Genomic DNA, 20,302 nt, shown 5'->3' with positions numbered 1-20,302 from the left:
GTATCACCCCCACAAAGCCCAGGTTGCAGTGATCACAGCAACCATCTGACTGAACTGCTTTCCCATCCAGCCTTTTCTTGAGATTTCTACCTGTTCCCCAAATTGAAGGACTATCTTCTTGGGAAGAGTTTTTATGATGATTGTGGTGGTTGCAGAAAAGTTTCTGGAGAAGCAGGGCAAGGACCATATTTTTTGCGGTACACGTCAAATTGGCTAATTATCCCATTTTCTTTCCTTCATTCATAGATTTGTCGATTTGGAGTGCAAGACAAAACTAGATCAACTACAATAGTTAGCAAAACTGTCATTCAGTCAGAACAATAGCGATTAAGTACTCCCTGACACTTGCAATGCGTTGCTGCTTATGGGACTTCCAGGGTCATGAATATTAATGAGCTGGTTTGTGCATTTTATTTGAACAATTTTGTGGGACTTTTCAGATAAATTAAGAATGTAAATACTTTTTCAACATGTTTGTTATCATATAGAGGAACAGCATTGTTGCGTCAATGGATCAACTAACAATGAGATTGTTGTGGTAGATTAAAATCCCAGGATGTACCAAACAGTTTTAACTCCGAAAGAGACGTTCTGAATGATGGCAGACTACGCGCTTGTCATTGTGAGGAGACACGAGAACCTTCGCTCTTTTAAAACCAACGGGTTTATTTCCCATTACCCAAACAAACAAAAAAACAGTGGATGGTAATCGCAAGGAGACGCCGCCGGGTTGGGATCGGATGGAAGGGAATGGAATTGATAAATAATTAAATTATACAAGTCTGGAGACTGCAATGGTACACGAGCGGTATTTGACGATGTAGATTGTTTCAGAAGTCAAGGATGAAACAATGTGATAATGTTTGACCAAGTTATAAAAATGATCAACATGATGTGGTACGAGTGACAGGGTATTAGCTGCAAAATGTCGAAAACCCGGTTTCGTTCAACAACTTTCAAAATTTGACCTTTGCATAACCTTGAAAGGTCACAAAACAATGTTGTGGACATTAAAATAAGGAAACGGGATACGTGCTATAGCTTGATGGAGTTAGTTCGTCGAAGAAGGTCGAAAACCCGGTTCGATTCCCACAACTTTGACAATTTGACCTTTGTGAACTTTAGAGGTCAAAGGTCAAGGATTATGACCTTTGGTGCAAAACTTCCTCTGGAACATTCCAGGAACAATATAATGTCATTTAGGCTATACGGCATTTCACACTCCTCAGATTATCCATACTTTGATGAAATCAGTGTAAAAACAAACTTGAAGGGGGCGCCACGGGCAAGGTGTTCGAGATAGAGAAAAATGGTTTTAAGACTTTAGTTGGGGAATGACCTCAAGATTATGCCTAAAAAATATTGTCATCCTTGCTTTCAAAGTTTGGGCGGTCATATGATTTTTTATGTAAAAATTCACAATTTTCAAAGTTCGTGACCTTGTGACCTTGTGACCTTGACCTTGGGACGAAAATGAAAAATCAAGCTCCGTGGGGCTATGCAGGTGCCATTGGGCTAACCAAATACCGAAACCCCTGCCAGATTCGACAAACCCCCTCGGAGAAGATGGATTTTTACGTCAAAATTCGCAATTTTCAAAGTTCGTGACCTTGTGACCTTGTGACCTTGACCTTGGGACGAAAATGAAAAATCGAGCTCGGCGGGGCTATGCAGGTGCCATTGGGCTAACCAAATACCGAAAACCCCTGCCAGATTCGACAAACCCCCTAGGTCCTAGGAGAAGATGCAAATTGAAATTGGCTACCCCCTAAAAACACGTTTTTTGGGGCGTGGCTCCACCCATAATGTGCGCATTCTCAGGAAAACACAACTAGATCATGATATAAACCTCCAACCAAAATTTTATCAGGATCGGATCAAAACCTACGGAACTATGCTCGGGACAGACAGACAGACAGACAGAGACAGACAGACAGACAGACAGACAGACACCAATAACGAATATAGTGGTCACTTATATTTTTTCGTGAACAAACACAGTGAGGTATAAATGAATATAAAGAAACTAATGTGCCTCACTCCGGACTCGACCACAGACTGGAGAGGGACAAAACGGGGGGGGGGGGGCTTAGCTTTGGTGGTAGTGGGTGGAAGGATGGGTGTGGAGCAGCCACGAGCAGGCGATGAGACGAAGGCACATGGGCAGGTTGACAAACGGGGCAAGGCATGAACGACAAAGGCAGGTAGGCAGGACGACCACCTCTCCTCAGTTTTTCTCTGTCAAACTCTTTCTTCTCAGAACTCTATCCTTTCTGTCCTCGTTCTCCTCAGCAGTCTTTTCTCCCGTTTTACCTAAGACCCTCTGACACGCCCTACTGCCCGATTTGCTCCTCAGTCTTCTCCCCGACAATGCTCCGCCGCTCTCTCTTGCGAAGTCTCCCAGCACCCCGGTCGAGATTTACATAGGGGTTATATGCACAATTTCCTTTACCATAATCCCAAATTAATTATTACCACACCCCACCCCCTATATGGTGCACATTCAAACAAGACGATCCTTAACCTGACGTGTCCCTGCTTACTACTTTGAGATTGACGACTTGTACAAGAACCATGCTACTGCCCTAATGGTGAGGGTGGCGGGCTTGGGATCTTAGGGTCCCGAGTTAAAATCCCGCTCTGCTGTTGAATTAATACCAGGTGGGGTTGACTCAGCCTGTCATCCTTCCGAGGTCAGCAAAATGAGTACCAGCTTGCTGGGCTGATTGAGCCATTCGAGTACCCTGCGTCGGAGTGACGACCCTTCCAGGATTGTGCCCAATAGCCCAGGAGACTGCTTCGGCAGCACTGACGCTCTGTACAGTCTGGTCCCAATGGATGTATAGACCATGCTACTCTTTATATTCCTATGTGTTCTCAAGTGAGATATATCCTCCCCCCCTCCCCCACAAACATAACAGTATTTAAAATAATCGCCAGAATCATCATCGGCACTGTCTTGTATCTAGAATAGACTTAACTATGGTTTAAGTCGAGGTTTCCTTGGGAAAAGTAGACTTGTACATCAAAAAATACGGTCATTGTCCAAGGTGGGCTTCACTTACTCAAGCTGCAACTGTGCTGGATGAATCTAATTGAACACAAGGGGGTGCGATGTTAAAATTATGACGTTTCTATTTTAGATTAGAAAACTTCTCAATGCCCCTCGTATTTCTTCATCAAGAGTGAAGGGGATTTGATTTTATTTTTACTTGGTTGCAGGTAACCCTTTGGAGTATTTACGGCATCAGGCACAGTTCCAGCAGATGAGGCAGCTTCTGCAACAGAATCCATCATTGCTCCCTTCTCTCTTACAGCAACTCAGCCAGCAGAATCCACAGCTGCTGCAGGTATGTACGTTGCACTCCTTCTATAAGGACATCCTCAGCCCAACAACACACATCATTTTTCCACTCCTCATCCTCTTAGATCACCATTACCTGAAATGCCTTTTGCACACCCCTTCCTTTTTGCTTGCCAGCAAATCAGTGCTCACCAGGAGCACTTTATATCAATGTTGAATGAGGGTGGCGGTGAAGGAAGTGAAGAGGGGGTTGAGGGAGGTGCAGCAGGATCTGACGAAGCAGCCCCTCTGAACTACATCCAGGTCACACAACAGGAGAAAGCAGCCATTGACAGGGTGAGCTTTCTGCATGGTGGACTTTCCTTTTAGTAGGAGCACATTTTAAAACCTTAGCACAAGAGTTCTACAGGGGACCGGGGAATATTTTAGCTGCATTTTGATGGTTATAATAAATTTCCCTCAAATTGTGAATTTAATTTTGTTCTTGGATTGGCCGCTGTGTGTTGCTCCATCTTTGAACTGATGGCTGATGATGTTTAGAACCCAGGTTCAAATCCCATATATGACATGTACAGTCGCCCCTGGTCCAATGTGAGGAATATGTTCCAGGAAAACCTCGCATTCAGCAAAATTAGCGTTCGACAAGTCTGGAATATACGTAGGTAAGACTAAAAATCGGGGAATTTTCCATCTAGCCAATGGCAAGTGCAGGTGGATGTGTTTTTTGTTCAATATAAACTCTAGTTACACTCGCCACCGAAGGTGAAGGACGTTATGTTTTCACCCCTTTGTTTGTTTGTTTATCTACATGATACCTAAAAAAGTTGTCGACAGGTTTGGTGTGTGACAAGGACAAACTGATTAGATTTTGCTGAGGATCCTGATACTAGAATTTTAAGTCATTCTTCACCATTGAGAGATGGGAGCAAAAACTAACTATATATATATATATATATATATATATATATATATATATATATATATATATATATATATATATATATATATATATATATATATATATATATTGCGGTATCTCAAAAAGTTGTGGACACGTTGGGTGTGTGACGAGAAAGGATTGATTCAATTTTGGTGAAGATCTGGATCCGGATCTGATAATTTTTGAAGTGATTCTTCACCATTGAGAGATTGGGCAAAACCGATGTATACCACAATATCTCAAAGTTGTGAACGGATTCGGATGAAACTTGGTGGACACATTCTGTGTGTGGCAAGGAAGAAATGATTCAATTTTGCTGAAGATACGAATCCGACCACTAGAATTTTTAAAGTGATTCTTCACCATTCAGAGATAGGACCACAAACGATATAGTGCTGAAAAGCATGATGTTTCAAAAATTATTGGGCCCGATACATTCTTGTGGATCAGGCATTACGTGGTGGAGGTATGCGCTCTTCGAGTACCCTTATAGTTAATGCTGTACTGCAATATGTATTAATTAAACGAGTAATAAAACATTAAATATCAATAATGTACTGTATGAATTCAATTTTTAAAACTAGATACAATTGTAAATAAGAGGAAAAAAAACTTATGTACATGTGGGAAAAATGTGTGCCCAGACCAGGAATCGAACCTCGGTCCTCTGGTGAACTGTACCAGTGCTCTGCCATCTGAGCTATTTGGGTGACCCACAGGCTGCACATGCAATTCTTCCACATCTGGAGGTGCCACTCTCTCTTTTTGCCGCTGCTTTCCGGGACACTCACTGCCAACCATAGGAGGGAAGACCCTCTCGTGGACAGGCCGGCGCTGCTCCCATGGTTGGCAGTGATTGTCCCGGAAGCAGCGGCAAAAAAGAGTGGCATCTCTATGCATGTGTGAAACTGCAGAACTTTTCAAAAAAGGAATAACGAGATTTTCCTCGTCGGGAGTCGCTCCGTGGTATGCTGCCCCAGAAAATTTTGAAAAATTGATGTCAAAGTATGTATTTTAGGGGTGATCCTGTCCGTGTTGCAACAAAAAAAACTATGCAAATGGAAGTGCTATTTGGGGAACAATTCTTTTATTTTATTTCACTTGAGCATTCATTGCTGGAGCCTGGTGTTGGCTTAACGGTTTGGGTGACTGGCTTTAGATCTTAGGGTCTTGGGTTCGAGCCCCTCTCCTGTTGTTGAATCAACACCGGGTGGGTTGACTCAGCCCATCATCCTTCCGTGATTAGCAAAATGAGTAACGGGGCACTGAATCGGCGTTGGTCAGTGGTCAGAGTCGTGAATGTACAAGTGATGGTTATACGTCTGAAAGGAGTTCAAATGCCACAAGGGAATGGTAAGTTGCCGAAGTACTTACTTGAATAGCCCTCTGGAACCCTGCAGAAATGTTGATGAAGAATCCAAGAATAAATCGACTCCCAAGTCTTCAGACGAGCTGCACCAACCCGTGTAAGGCAACACGAGACATGCAAGGTACGACAAAGGCAAAGAAGAGCTCTTTACACACGAGCCACACGAAGGTGCCAATGTCAGGTGAAAAATCGTTATCAGTGAAACTCTACGATAAGTGTTGCCCTTTTCAGCACAACACCAGGCACAGAAGATCACTGTAAAGTGGAATCCGTCTGAGAGACACGAACAAATGGCGGTTGTTCGTGCCCAAAAGCGCCAAGCAGGCAGATTTTTATCATGGAAGTAAAAGATATCCGAGGCGTTTGAAATCTGAGTCGATCCTTTATTCCTTCCACCCGCGACCGAACAACCTGCTCGCCTTTTCCGGTTGCACCCAGTTCCGGAAAACCCCCGATCAACACGAGATCGAGAATATTTAGATATTGTAACATGAAAATGATGCCGCGACAGATCGCAATGGCACACAAGTTCTCCTCGGCCTTTTGTGAGACGATTGAAGAATTCTTCCAAAGGATAAATAGTAAGTCCGGTCTCGGTGATAACTCAAGCAGTCTTCTACAGCTATTATTAATCGCTCACGACGGATGAATGAATGTCACAGCCTTCCATTCCAATCGGAGAAACCCCCACCTTTTCCTTTTCAGGTCAGGTATGGGAGCATGAGCCGGAGCAGCGCGTCACTGCGTCCACTTTCTGCCGGTACTCCAGGGGCCTCCGTCTGGCCATCCCCCAGGCAGATACCTGGCCCATCCCCACGAGATGCTGATCAACCTGCTGCAACCACGAGGCACGTGTTCGGCCCGTTGGCCTCCTCCACTCAAAGCTCCCTCGCTGAGAGAACCTGGTGAGCAGGATCAGCGTCAGGAAAACGAGCCACATGTCCAAACAGCCGCAGCTGACACTCACAGACTATGCAGGTAACAAATCTCATTTGAGTCTCTCAGCAACCGCTCGTTGGACACAAAATCTGACCAGCGATAGCCAAGGATTCTCCGAAGAGACCTGGTACCAAAGGAATTAAGTCGCCATCTCAGATCGCTGGTCAGAGTCAAAGTCTCACATCCGTAGAGTAAGACTGGAAGCACCAAGGACCTGAAGACTCAGACTTTCGTAGTCCTGCACAGGTACCGACAGAGCCACACCTCATGATCCAGTGAATCTATGACTCCCCAGGCCCAACCCAGACGTCTGTTGACCTCTAGCTCACAGGCAGCAGAGACATGAATATCACTGCCAAGGTAAGTGAATCTCTCCGTGACCTCAACATCCTCACTACAAACAGGTACAGACAAGATAGCAGCATCAAGACGTCATTGAAAGCTTCGATCTTAGTTTTGATCCGGGAAACCCATATTCCCAGCTGCTCTGACCTCTCATTCAGCACCTCAAAGGCAAAAGTAGACATTACTTCGAACAATAATCTTATCTTCCTTTTTTCTATGTAAAATTTGGATCCATTTTGTCTTACCTGAGTTATTTAAAGATGAAATGCAAAAATAGTCATTTTCGTTTTTTCGAAAATGAAACTTACAACACGAAAAAAAATTCATAAAAATTGCTGTAAACTGTGGAGGGCTTTTAACTACTGTAACATGAGTAACTCGAGGGGGAGCACTCGGTAGAGTGCAAAACCTCCGCCGCCAATACTGCTAGGTCACTCAAGTGAACTTGATATCCTATTCATTCAATTTGACGTCAACAGTGCTCACAGAGTTATAGTTTGCAACTTTCCCTTTTACATACTCAATTCATTCGTCATAACTAGATTCCTTGAGACAGAAATTGATTTTACGTGGGTATATCCACCTGAAGTTCCAAAATCAGCCGCAATTATAATTTTGGCATGTTTTTTTGTTGGAAATCACTTATAACATGTAGAAATGCAGAAAAAAAAAATCGAAATTTTGTTGAAAAAAAAGTTGCAAAATTTTTTTCTCTAAATTTTTTTGGGGGGGCGGGTGGAAATCACTTAAAACATGTACAAATGCAAAAAAAAAAAAAATTCAAATATTTTTTCAAATTGGCCGCCATAGCGGCCATATTGGATTTTGGACCAAGTCCAAAATCTAATGGCATGATCCTTGGACCAGACCTCACCCCCCCCCCCACCAAGTTTCGTCGAAATCCATCGGAGTTTTTTCCGTAATACTGTTCACAAACAAACAAACAAAGGGGTGAAAACAGTAACCTCCATCCATCTTCGATGGCGGAGGTTAATAATCAATTTAAACTGGAATATGTACTGTGCATGTACGGCTCCAAATTTTAAAACAGTGTGGCTCATTTTTTTGCCCGAGAGTGTAGAATCTACACGCTCCCTCTAGTAGTTGGTCCGTGCCTCCACGTCCCCCTCCCCCCTCACATCTTCAACAAACTGATTACTAAACAAAAGCTGAACAAACTAGAGGGGGAGCACTCGGGAGAGTGCAAAACCTCCGCCGTCAATACTGCTGGGTCACTCAAGTGAACCTTATATCTTATTCATTGAATATGATGTCAACAGTGCTGACAGTTATAGTTCTTTTCTCCAACATTTTTTTTTGGGGGGGTGGGGGGTTGGAAATCACTTCAAACATGTAGAAGTGCAAAAAAAAAAAATTTCTCCAACATTTTTTTTGGGGGGGGGTTGGAAATCACTTAAAACATGTACAAATGCAAAAAAATCTTTTTGTGGGGGGGGGGGGTTGGAAATCACTTAAAACATGTAGAAATGCAAAAAAAATCTTTTTGGGGGGGGCGGAAATCACTTCAAACATGTAGAAATGCAAAAAAAAAAATTCTCCAACAATTTTTTTTTGGGGGGGTTGGAAATCACTTAAAACTTGTAGAAATGCAAAAAAAAAAAAAAACATTTTAGGGGGGGGGACCAAGTCCAAAATTTAATGACATGATCCTTGGACCATACCTAACCCCCCCACCAAGTTTCGTCGAAATCAGTCGGAGTTTTTCCGTAATACTGTTCACAAACAAATAAACAGAAAGGGGTGAAAACAGTAACCTCCATCCATCTTCGAAGATGGCGGAGGTTAACAAACTAAATCCCTCCTGAATTAAAAGGAAAAACTGAAAAAATGCGCGTTTTTAGTCTTTTTATTGAACAAAGAATTCTGTATAAGCAACACTCATATACACAGCATATTCAATGAGATGGCATTTAACGAAGATACTTGACATTGCTTCTCAGCTTCCAGATCTTGAATGCGTGATCAAATGCCAGAGAGAGCAAAACGCAAGTCCCCTTCAACGTTCAACTTGTATTTGCACTTGGTCTTGACAGCAACGAGTGTGGAAAAATGCAGCTTCACAAAGATACTGTTGCGGATTCGCGCCCGCCGGCGTGCGAGCGGCCACGTAACTCGAATCGCGGCGCGTCGCCCACCGGACGGACAATCCCGTCGTGACCCTCTCGGACTAACGCCGGGAACTAGTCACGGGTGGGCCTTTCGGCCTCACCACGATCGTGCCAATCGGCCCCCCCGCGTGGGATAGGGTTGCTCGCCAAATTCGACCTACCTAAGTACCCACACGGAGGGTAGACCGGGCGATCGCACCTCGCCGCAGGTCGACTTCGGACACGGGCCACTTTAAGCGACCCGTTCCGTACTATCGGGATAACCGAGCGGTGTTATCGTCAACCTCGACGGTTCGATTAATTATTGGGCGTATTTAGCCCACGACCAACCCTTTACGTGAAGTAAGATGGAGATTCAATAAAAGAAAAGACGAAGCGAAACGGGAAAAACAGTTCAACATAAAGCACATTTATTCCGCGGCAAACGGAAAGCACACATATACAATTATGCACCAAAAGCAAATGTAAAAGTAGAAGAAACACAACAATTCTGCACAAAAAGCAAATGCAACAATGCAGATCTACTACCGACTACCGAGCACACGGCAACACTTATACAGTTTTACTTCACAGACGGCGCCGACAACACATATACTCAAAGCAAAAGAAAAAGGGACCACCCTCAACTACAAGGGGGCAGACAGGCCTGGGGCCGAGACCGCGTCGAGCCTACCCGTCTGGTGATGAGCCGCAAAATGGCGGCGGCGCCCCGATTCCGCGGGCCTCGCTGGCACTGCCTGGAATGGGGTGGGAACGGGGTCCCCTTCTCACACTATCTCAGCGCGGGGGGAAACAGGAGGGGGTTGTTGATGCTCGGGGGGGAAGAGGATATCTGGATGGCTTGGGTCCCGCGACGAGCGACTCCACTGCGACCTCGATCGCGTTACCGGCCTCCCCTCTCCGCAGCTCCCCGACTCTGACACGAGCGCAGACCTCCACAAAGATCCTTGGCTTCTCCGGCCTCCCCGGACCCTGACAGACACTCTCTCGACTGCCTTCGCCGCCGCCACAACTCTCCAACTCTCCACTCTTCTCAACTCCGTCCAACTGCTAACTCTTCCCAACTGCCCCGATTCGCTCCGCGCTCGGTGCTTTATAGTCCGACAGGAGAAATCATATGCAGATTTTTGGATCAGGAATCGCTCGGGGGCGGAGCCACGCTCCCCATTGGACAGAGGAAAAGTGGGCGTGAATGATTCTTGATCCGCGAATCTGCATATAGCGATTATACTCCGACGCACCTGGAGGCGGGGCCAAATCGCCCCACGCTCGCTGATGGGACGGAACAGAAGTGGGCGTGAATCGTTCTTGATCCGATTTCTCGGAAAGGCTGGTGTTTTTGCACCCGCTGCTCGGTGCGCGCCCTGTAGGAGTCCAGGATCGGTGCCCACAAGCGGCGCGGGAATGGCGGTGATGCGATGGTTGCGAGAGCGAGATGTGACGGCAAGGGTCGTGGCTGTTGTTGTGAAGCGGCGTTGCGGTTGGTGGTTGTTGTGTGATGGCTGTTGAGACGTGGTTGTGGTGGTAGTAATGGCGGCTGGTGCAAAATAAAGATAGTAAAAGAAAAACGGCTATCTAAAAGGGTCGCAGCCCGAATGAATAACATTTATTCCCTCTAAACAACGGGTTTGGGCCTAACTACACATATACTTACAGAGATATCTCACCTACGGGACCTGAATGGTGGTTTGCGAATTTCGTAAACCACAACAATACGTTGATCGAAACATTGTCGGAATCCGAAGAGCTTGATGTGAGATCAAAGGGTAAACAGGAAGGCACGTGACCCAGAACGTCTCTAGATCCAGTTTTTTGAAATCTTCTTCAGCCGAGAAGTTGAACTTTAACTCAAATAACTCTTCTTGCACTTCGTCTGAAATATCAGCTACTTCACATTGAAATGGGTTCCTGATGAATTTCCAGGCTTCGCGATTCTCACCTATATCCGGAAAGTATCTGATGAATTCTGCTTTCAATTCAGTCAGATGAGTAATTATTTGTTTCTTTAACTCAGAATCATGGTTAACTGTGAATGGGAGCAGAATCAAAGTTAGCAAAACTGGCAGTATTTCCATAGGTCGAGTTTGGCCATGAAGGCTCGAATGACGTCATGGTGCATGATTATGTTGATGGCATTCAGTGCTTCAAAGATGTCCACCAGGTAAGTTAGAGATAGCAAAAATCCTTCAGACTGGAACTTGTCATGGAGATCTTTCTGTTGCGAATCTAGAAATGTTGCCACTTCTTGTCGTAGTTCATAAAGCCGTCCAAGCATGTTTCCATTCGAAATCAATCGTACGTTTGTGTGGAAAAGCAAGGCTTGATGTTCAGAATCCATATCCACACACAGCTGTTTGAAGAGATGACTGTTTAAGGCTCCAGCTTTGATGAAGTTGACTACCTTGATAGCCAGGTTCATGACATCCCTCATTTCAGCAGGTAGAGTTCTGGATGCTAAGGTTTCACGATGAAGGATGCAGTGCGTACCTACAGCAGATGGACATTTTTCTTTCACTCTTGTTATGAAACCGGATTGCAAACCAAGCATGGCCGGGGCTCCATCAATACACACTCCTACCAGCGAGTCCCACGAAAGTTGATTTTCCTGGAAGAAGTTTGATATCACTTGAAAAATATATGTTGCTGTTGTATTACTTTCTATGGGATGGCAGAAGAGCATTTCCTCTTTTACACTATTGCCTGACACAAAACGAGCACGCATCAGTAGCTGAGAACACTGAGCAACATCAGTCGTTTTGTCCAACTGGATGGCAAACACAGGAGAAGCTCTTACTTGGTCGAGAACTTGATCTTTGATATCCTGAGACATTTCATCGATCCTTCCCTTGATGGTATCGTTTGATAGAGAGATTTGGGAAAGCTTGTTTGCACTATCCTTCCCCAAAACGAGCTCTGCTGCACACAGTACACTTGGTTTCATGAAAGACTCTCCGATGTTACAGCTCTTTCTGCTCTTTGCAATCAACATGGCGATCTCATGGGAAGCTTCAACAACCCTTGAAGTCTGTTGCCGAAATGCTCCACTGCTCTCCCTCTTATCTTGCTTCAAGGACTGCCTTTTTGTTTCAAAGAATGCCTTGAGTTTGGCAGCGAGAGCAGGATGCATTGTCATCAAGTGGCGTTCCAAGCGTGTGGGTCACACGCCATCATTGCTCAGTCTTGTAGCATATTACGCCCTGGGTACCTCTGTGTCACCCGTTTGGAGGGACACAAATCCAATTTGAATATATTCGTCAAGATACTTCCACTTTTTTTGCACTCATTGCGAATGATTTAGTTTTAAATGGGTACTGCAAATCTGTGAAAAAAAATTAATTTTAATATTAAAATTAAACAAATGTTAAATTTTAAAATTATTTTTAATATAGAAAATGGTCGGCCTAGTTGCGAATAGAAAACGAAAATTATTAAAGGCGATACTTTTGGTTTTTTTATGTTCATCACGATATTATGCACACTTGTTAAGAGAATTCTAAAAAGAGAAATTCCTACTTCTTTCACTGAGCTCGCGCCCCTTCTGGAAATTACTCACGCCGCCCAAGGGTGGGCGCGCCCCCCAGGTTAAAAGCCAATGGTGTAGATTGTATGTGTATGCACATGTGAAACAAGCAGGTCCATTTTGCACTTTAGTTGTGAGACAATTTTTTAATTTATTATTTGACCTCTGTAAATTCATTCGACACCATTTTCCAAAACAATAATTGTTTGCAAAACTAGAAAGACTCATTTTGTGCGTGTTTTCTAAAGTCGTTTTATTTTTGATTTGCTGCTTCTTTCTTGTCCTCTCCTAGCTCATTGCACTCGGTTTTCCTGAAGACCTGGCCATTCAAGCCTACTTTGCCTGTGAGAAAAATGAAAACCTCGCTGCAAACTTTTTGCTACAACAGAACTTCGATGACGATTAGGATCACCCCCCCTCCCCTCACCTTACCCCACCCCCTTCCCCGAATATTGCCTTTACCCCGTTTGCCCTTTTCCCCAGTCCTACGTAATCAGAGTAGGATTTGGGGAAAGTTTTGATTGATACATGTAAACAGCAATGGCTTCATCCGTCTTTCACATGCACTCTTTCTCTTGTTCTCAAACAGCCTCTGTGATCTCTTCTCTTTCCCTGCCTCCTATGGTTTTTCTCAGGCTTTGCCTAGAACCATAAAAAAAATCTCCTGACATCTCAGCGTTTCCAACTGTCAGTCTCTGTGTTTTTTTTTTTTTTTTTTTTCTCCCCTCCTGACTCCCCCACCTTTACCCCCCCCAAAAAAATTCCATTAGCTTTACTTCTTTGTATATTTTTTAACAAGAATCAACAAGGTGTTGCCACCATATATGCTGGACTTGGCCCAAACTTGCAGTGCTGTCCTTGGAAAGGGTGTCATCTGATTTGCAGTTTCAATTTAAGGTTACCTTGAGGCCTATTAGAATATCTCTTGGTTGCAACCTAACCAAAAGTGGAACTTACTATTATCTTCCTGTTGATTGGAATTTCTTCATCGTGGCCAGAGCATTTTGAAGTAAGGTGTGGAATGGTGTCAGCAAAGTCGCTTGATAGCGGGAGATTGTTTTATGGCCGGTGTTAGGGCGCAGAGGCAAGCAGGGAATATATAAAGGGCAGACTAATTGCAAAAGAGGTATGAGGAGCAAGAGAAAAGATTAAAGGCTGAGCCTTATAAGAGGAATTGTAAATGGTATAAAAGGCAAAAAAAATTCCCATGTCCATCTGACTGCTTGCCATGTTTCCCTTGTGCTTTCATCCTGTTTCTTCCAACTTTTGCCAGTGTGCATGGATAAAAATACACTTTCTCTCCTCTTGGCAAGCTCTGCCCCTGTCTCTGTGTCGAGTCTCATTTTTGAGCACTCTTGTCGTGGTTATTAGTTAAACACTTTCCCCGCATAAAAATTATAATTCCATTCACACTTTTTTTTGGGCACAAGTAGCATTAAAACCACTTGTGTTATGAAGGTGAGATTTTGATATTATCCTTTTTTTTTTTTAAGTGGTGGGCATAAACCACTGCTTTTGAGTTGAAGGCAGTTGAGCTCGAGTCCACATTGTTTCACGTCACTTGAAATAATAGATTAAAAAAGTAGTTTCTTGAATCTCCATGTTCAGAACCAAACATTTCATTGCATTTTGAGCTCGCTCTCCTCCACGTAAAGTTGCATCTGAAAAGACATCAAAAACAGCAATGAAGGAGCAGAATTTGGGCCCAAACATCGTATCAAGATAATTATTTAGATCGTGAAATATTAAGTATGAAGGTAAAAAATATTGACTTTAAGAACAAAGTTGAGGATTATCTAAGTGGTATTAAATCTCACCCCCAGTGGACTGCCTTTCCACCACAATTTGCCATGGTCAAAGCTTATTTACTTAATACTAAACACACCTGGGAGCAGCAAAGGGGTGGGGGATGGGGGTGTATTTTGTGGTGTTTAACATCCAGTTTTAAATTATTCTGCCTAGTAGTGCAGGGGGGCATGAGCTAGAATGATAATTCACCCACTTCTTGTGATGATTCCCGATTTTAACATTAAAAAAGGTTGGACGTAGCCATCCTGACTTAGTCGACCATTCCAGACACACCCAGAGTAAAAACAACACTTTAACTGATTTCGTCCAGCAGTTTAAGAATGCAAAAATAAATTGGCTAAGTAGTTTTTGAATCCATAAAGTTTTCATACAGAGATACCATTATAATATACTGTAAACTGCTGAGACTTGTATTCTCCCACTGGGAGCAGTGCTACACAATGCACATTTGCATCATCTCCCCACTCCCATACCCCCACAACTGAATTTTTTACCTCAAAAACCTTCCCGAACACACCCCAAGTACAACCAACAAATTTCAATTCATTCCATCCGTTTTTGGAGTGCATGCAAGTCAAGCACACAAGCCTGAAGTAAGATTACACTCGACACTCTCCAAACGTCTCCACGTACCCGCAGCAGTGCACAGCTGCATGTTTTGAGAGGGACAATCCTTCCTGAAGTTGTTCGGTGCTCGCTCTCTTCTGCCTCGACCCAAGGGAAATTCTACATGCAGGGAATGGGGATGGAGTATGTGTACTGATAATGCCATTGTATCAAGAAAATCTGTTGAGATGGAAAGGGCTGTAATATTTATTTTATAGTTGCACGTGCTGCACAATGACTTTGCATGACGATGAAATCCAAATTGCTTGAGGAGAATGCTGCGATGAATTTCGAATGGATGTACAAGTGGTAAGACAGGTCAAACCCCTCACCAATCATGGAGACATCGACTTGACTGTTTTAACATCATGCTAAGCATATTAGGTGGAGCCCCCCGAAACCATACGACACCGGAAGTAGCGACCATTGCTGTATTAGCATGGAGCTCAGTTTGTACACTGTGGAAAATGATCCTATAAATGAACAGAGATCAAAGTTGAATAAAGGGGATTATGAGCAGATGAACCAGAAACTGAGGTAAAATGGGATGAGGAGCTGGCAGAGTTAAACTGTGAAGAGGCATGGTGCTTCTTTAAGAGATAAAATGGAGGTAATTATCGACAAATGTATTCGTAAAAGCATACAGGTTAGGAGTAGGTGGAAACAGCCTTACATCACCAACAAAACAATAGCTCGATCTCGTAAGAAAGGGAAGGCTTTGAGAAAGTACTGCACAATGAGAGAAATAAACTCTGCTGGATGGAATGACAAAATTGTAAAGACTTTGACGAGAGTTTAGCTGAAAGCACAAGTTCAAACCCAAAAGGATTTTGGAAATATGCAAACAGCAAACTCAAAACGAGGATTGGAGTTGGTGATTTAATACAACCTGATGGGGGAAGTTACAGAGGATGATAGAGAAAAGGCAAACACACTAAATGACTATTTTAGTGGGGTCTTCACAGATGAGAATTTAGTAAATGTGCCAAAACTGGAACGACACTGCATTGGACCTGCACTGGAAGACATCAACATTACTGAGGAGGAAGTAAGGAAGAAGCTCCTGAATCTAAATGGCAGCAAGTCAGCAGGACCAGATTGTTTTGCACCCTCTATGACATAGAATATCAGGTCAATAGAATATCAGTCTCAATCAATAGAATGTCAGGTCAATAGAATATCAGTCAATTTCTGGAATATCAGTCTCAAGGGATCTGCACTAATGCTAGCCGTTTCCTTGAGACGTAGACCATGTCTCAAGGAAACGGCTAGCACCAGCACAGATTCTTTGAAACTGATATTCCCGAAATCTTTGGATGAGGGTGTTTTACCTGAAGATTGGAGGATGGCAAATGTCACCCCTGATCCATAAGAGAGGAAGTAAAAAAAAAAAATTACCCCCGGTTGGGGGTGACGGTCATCTCTGAAGCTCTGTAGATGTGGATCTCTGATTGGCTTAGAATGGCTTCGACGTCGTCTTGTCTTTTGGTTCAACGTACAGACGAAAGCCCAGGAGTAAAAAAAGATAGAAAACCTCAGAAATGAAACTACATTTCTGAGTCATCCAGAGATAGATTTTGAAAATGGTTGATTTGGAACATTTATGATCAATGTGTCTTCAAAAGGATAGGTAACCGGACCTCAGAAATCAAACCGCATTTCTGAGTCATAAATGGTGGATGATATTTTGACAATGGATGATTTCACAAGTGTACATCATCGGTGACCTTGACATTGACCTTCAATCAGGCCTAAAGTCATCCCGTCATGCATCACTCATCGACCCCTTCCTCCATTCCAAGTTTCATCAAGATCGGGCGAAATTTTTTTGACCGTATCACAGACGATTTTTCCAACTTTGAAGACACGTGACTCGATAACCAAGACGGATTTTTAAAAACCGGCCCGACCAAATTTAGATATTGTTCCATATTATCAGAATCCGAATAAATTTCGAAGATCGGATCACAAACGGCGGAGGAAATAAATTTTGAAAATTGACGATTTTGCAACTTTGGAGTGGCCTTGACCTGACCTGCAATCGTGTCAAAAGTCAAAAGTCGTGCATCACTCATTGACATCTACCCACATACCAAATATCAAGAAAATTGGAAGAAAAAAAATGGGGACGTACGTACGTACGGACATCGAGACTGGTTTTATTAGGTCATCTCATGAGATGACCTAAAAACTTGCTGAAGACCACCACCCTGTAAGTCTGACTTCCATGGCAGGAAAAAAGTTCATGCAGATTGTTGTGAGGCATGCTGTGGTAAAGCGCACGATCTGTTTGTGAACAGCTTGCATGGATATACTCCCAGCAGATCATGTATGTCTCAAATACTTTGCGTCTTTGAGAAACTGACTCGATTCATTGACCACGGAGATCTTGTAAATATCATGTACTTATTTTTTCGTAAAGCATTCGAGGCTGTCTCACACAAAAGGCTCCTTGAAAAAGTAGTAGCATATGGAATTGAAGGAAAGAAACAGATGGATTGAGGCATTCCTATCCGGCAGATCACGAGTATCCATCAATGCGATGAAATCTGAATGGAAATCAGTAGGAGGTGGAGTCCCCCAAGGGAGTGTACGGGGACCTTCATTGTTCGTGATGTTTATCAATGATGAGCAGATGGGCTCATAAACACTGTGTATATTTTTGCTGATGACAAAAATCATTGGTCCAGTAAAAAGACAAAGTCGAAAGGACTTGATGCAAGATGATTCGAACGAAGCCAAAAAAATGGTCAGACGAATGGCAACTCCCTTTCAACTCAAACAAATGCGAAGTACTACATGTCAAGATCAAACACATTGACTGCTTATCAGACGAGTGGAACCTTTGAGGAAGTACAAGAAGTGAAGGACTTAGGGGTGGTGATAGATTCAGAGCTCAAATTCCACAAGCATATTTCAGCTAAAAGCAAACCAGATACTTGGAATTATCAACAGGACATTTACAAATTTGACAAAGAGATCCTCCCTGTCGTATACTCAACTCTGGTTAGACCACACCTCAATTATGGCAATATCCTTTGGAATATAAGATACAAAACGGATGGGGACAAGATCGAGAGAGTGCAGCGAAGCGCAACAAGACTGGTTCCGGAGCTATGTGGTATGACACATGAACATCAATTACAAGCCCAAAATCTCCACTCTTCACCATCGACGTAGAAGAGGTGACATGATCACAGTTTACAAGATATGGTAGGTGAAGCAAGAATACCAGCAGAGATGTTCTTCACGAAGGCAATCCACCAAACTACCTAAGGACACATTCAAGATGCATGTACACAGGTCGAGACTGGATATCAGAAGCAAGTTCCATGTTACCAGGAAGCTGGTACTGTACTCATTTTGCCCCCCCATGAAAGGATGACAAGCTGAGTTAACCCACTAGGTGTTATGTAATGGCATGGCAGGGGCTCAAACTCAAGACCATTAGATCTTAAGCCAACCACCTTAACCCTAAAGCCAACACCAGACTTGCTGGGGTGAATATCAGCATTTCAAAAGTTCAAGACTTATGGCTTTGATTGATCAGACACATTTTGATTCCTTGAAATGATTGGGGCCAGTTGTTTACCAGATGCTCCTTGCCTTACAATCCATATCTCTGGCTTTGATGCGGTCACATGGAGGATGCTGATCTTTCAACAGATTTGGGGTAGTCCATTATGGTCACCTTCAAGAGTGGCATCGATTTTAATGTGTCCAGAACAGCTTGCAATTGCATTTAGTTGTGCCAAGAACTATGGTGTGAGCTGTTAATCCAGACAGGTGAGTGGTATTCTGCAGTCGAGTATATAAAGGACCAATATTACAGTCTGGAGTATATACATATATAGCAGGTTTTTTTTTTGGTTTTTTTTACCTGAACCTTAATTACCTTGTGCTGATGTGCTCTAAAATATAGTATTTCTTGCTTGAGTCATGGAATATTTACTCAGATCTGATTCCAAAAATGAACCCAAAACAGGTGGAGGACTGCTGCTGAGCTATCTTACTGCCTGGAGAGAAAAAAAAAGTTGAAATGAAATTTGATAAAACGATGGCTACTTTCCATCCCCATCAACCTTCCATACCGAACAAAGTCCCATGGTCTCCGGTATTTCCTTTCCCTCAAGTGTATACACAAACACGGCAAAGGAGCAACCTGGAATGGAGGGTGGGAGAAGAGGAGGTGTGGTTAATGTTAATCACATTTTTGGGGGGTTGTATGTAACACGAGTAACATGATCACTGATGGATGATGCAATGTGTATTGCTTTAGGGTGATGCAATCTGAAACATGAATATGATGCAAACATGATATAAAATTTATTATTACACCATAACTTTAGAGAGAGCAAGTTTAACATGGGGAGATGTGTCCAACATACTTTGTAGCCATCTTATTACATGGCAGTTTATTGGGAAAGGAATTGAGGAAAAGGTATGAGAGTTGTTGAAAAAGAGGGAGGAAAGTGAAAGTCGGTTGTTTGGGCTGGGGGAGGGAATGGGGGAGTATACATGGAAGTGAAGGTGTGGAGTGTGGAGAAAGGCTTTTTTTGGATACAAGGTCAAGGTTTGTGGAAGAGTTAGGACACTAAATGGATCAGAATGCAACCGTAGAGAGAGTGGGAAAGTACCAGCAGCAGGACAAAGGACAAAATAGAGGGAGACAGACAAATAATGAGGGGTATGCAGAGGCTGTATAAGGTGGAGAACATGGACATAGAAAAACTCTCAAAGGAAAAACTGCAAATTCGGAAGGGGGGAGTGGGGGTCGACAGAGGTAGGAAAGATCATGGTTTTTAATGGGGGGTGGGGGAGTGGGGGTTGACAGAGGTAGGAAAGATCATGGTTTTGAATGGGGGGTGGGGGGGGAGGTGATCTGAGATGGTGGTGAACAGCTGTCTTGGAGATCTGGAGGGAAGAGTGACATTGAAGATAGTGTGGAAGTTTTTATTACACAGGTGGGGAAAAAAAAAGAGATTTGTCAGGATTGAAAAACATATTCCAAGTGTTTCACTTGTTCGTGATTTTGTTAAGGTCGGAAGAGAAAAAAAGAGGCTACTGCCTGCCTGTCTCAAAGATGAGGGATGTCATGGCACGGTGAACTCGTCAGCAGGTACATATAGGGGGATTTTCCAATCGGGGTGATCATTGATGAAGATCAGGAATAGGACTAGGCCCAAAACACTGCCTCGTGACACTACAGCCTGACAGGGAGAGGAGATGAAAGGATGCCATTGAGTGCCACACATTGGCTACAAGAGTTCCTTGACTTTGCTGATGATTGGAAGTAAGATAATAGGTCTGCAGTTAAGGGGATCCATTTTTGAACCTTTTC

General features: G+C 43.4%; 2 protein-coding genes across 10 annotated transcripts in view; one reads left to right on the top strand and one right to left on the bottom strand.

The window, feature by feature from the left end:
* RAD23B (RAD23 nucleotide excision repair protein B) overlaps positions 1 to 13,870 on the top strand; it is a 47,942-nt gene extending 34,072 nt beyond the window's left edge. For 2 of the 4 annotated variants that reach the window (XM_085845677.1, XM_085845676.1), the window contains exons 8-11: positions 3,223 to 3,350; positions 3,482 to 3,640; positions 6,319 to 6,518; positions 12,839 to 13,870. In XM_085845677.1, coding sequence (XP_085701803.1) covers positions 3,223 to 3,350; positions 3,482 to 3,640; positions 6,319 to 6,518; positions 12,839 to 13,067 — 716 coding nt within the window. In that variant the 3' untranslated portion in view covers positions 13,068 to 13,870. The remainder of the gene's footprint in view (positions 1 to 3,222; positions 3,351 to 3,481; positions 3,641 to 6,318; positions 6,519 to 12,838) is intronic. The other 2 variants (XM_085845679.1, XM_085845678.1) reach the window with 1 other exon arrangement.
* MAD2L2 (mitotic arrest deficient 2 like 2) overlaps positions 9,415 to 20,302 on the bottom strand; it is a 34,635-nt gene continuing 23,747 nt past the window's right edge. For all 6 annotated transcript variants that reach the window (XM_085845686.1, XM_085845683.1, XM_085845685.1 and 3 more), the window contains 3 exons: positions 19,053 to 19,123; positions 14,989 to 15,081; positions 9,415 to 14,207 (listed from right to left, as the gene is read on the bottom strand). In XM_085845686.1, coding sequence (XP_085701812.1) covers positions 14,099 to 14,207; positions 14,989 to 15,081; positions 19,053 to 19,123 — 273 coding nt within the window. In that variant the 3' untranslated portion in view covers positions 9,415 to 14,098. The remainder of the gene's footprint in view (positions 14,208 to 14,988; positions 15,082 to 19,052; positions 19,124 to 20,302) is intronic.

The sequence above is a fragment of the Eptatretus burgeri genome, chromosome 11 (assembly GCF_056783735.1).
Source record: "Eptatretus burgeri isolate ZD-2024b chromosome 11, Ebu_testis_v1, whole genome shotgun sequence".
NCBI lineage: Eukaryota > Metazoa > Chordata > Myxini > Myxiniformes > Myxinidae > Eptatretus > Eptatretus burgeri.
Note: the sequence above shows the minus strand (reverse complement) of the source record. Positions and strands in the feature narration are given on the sequence as shown.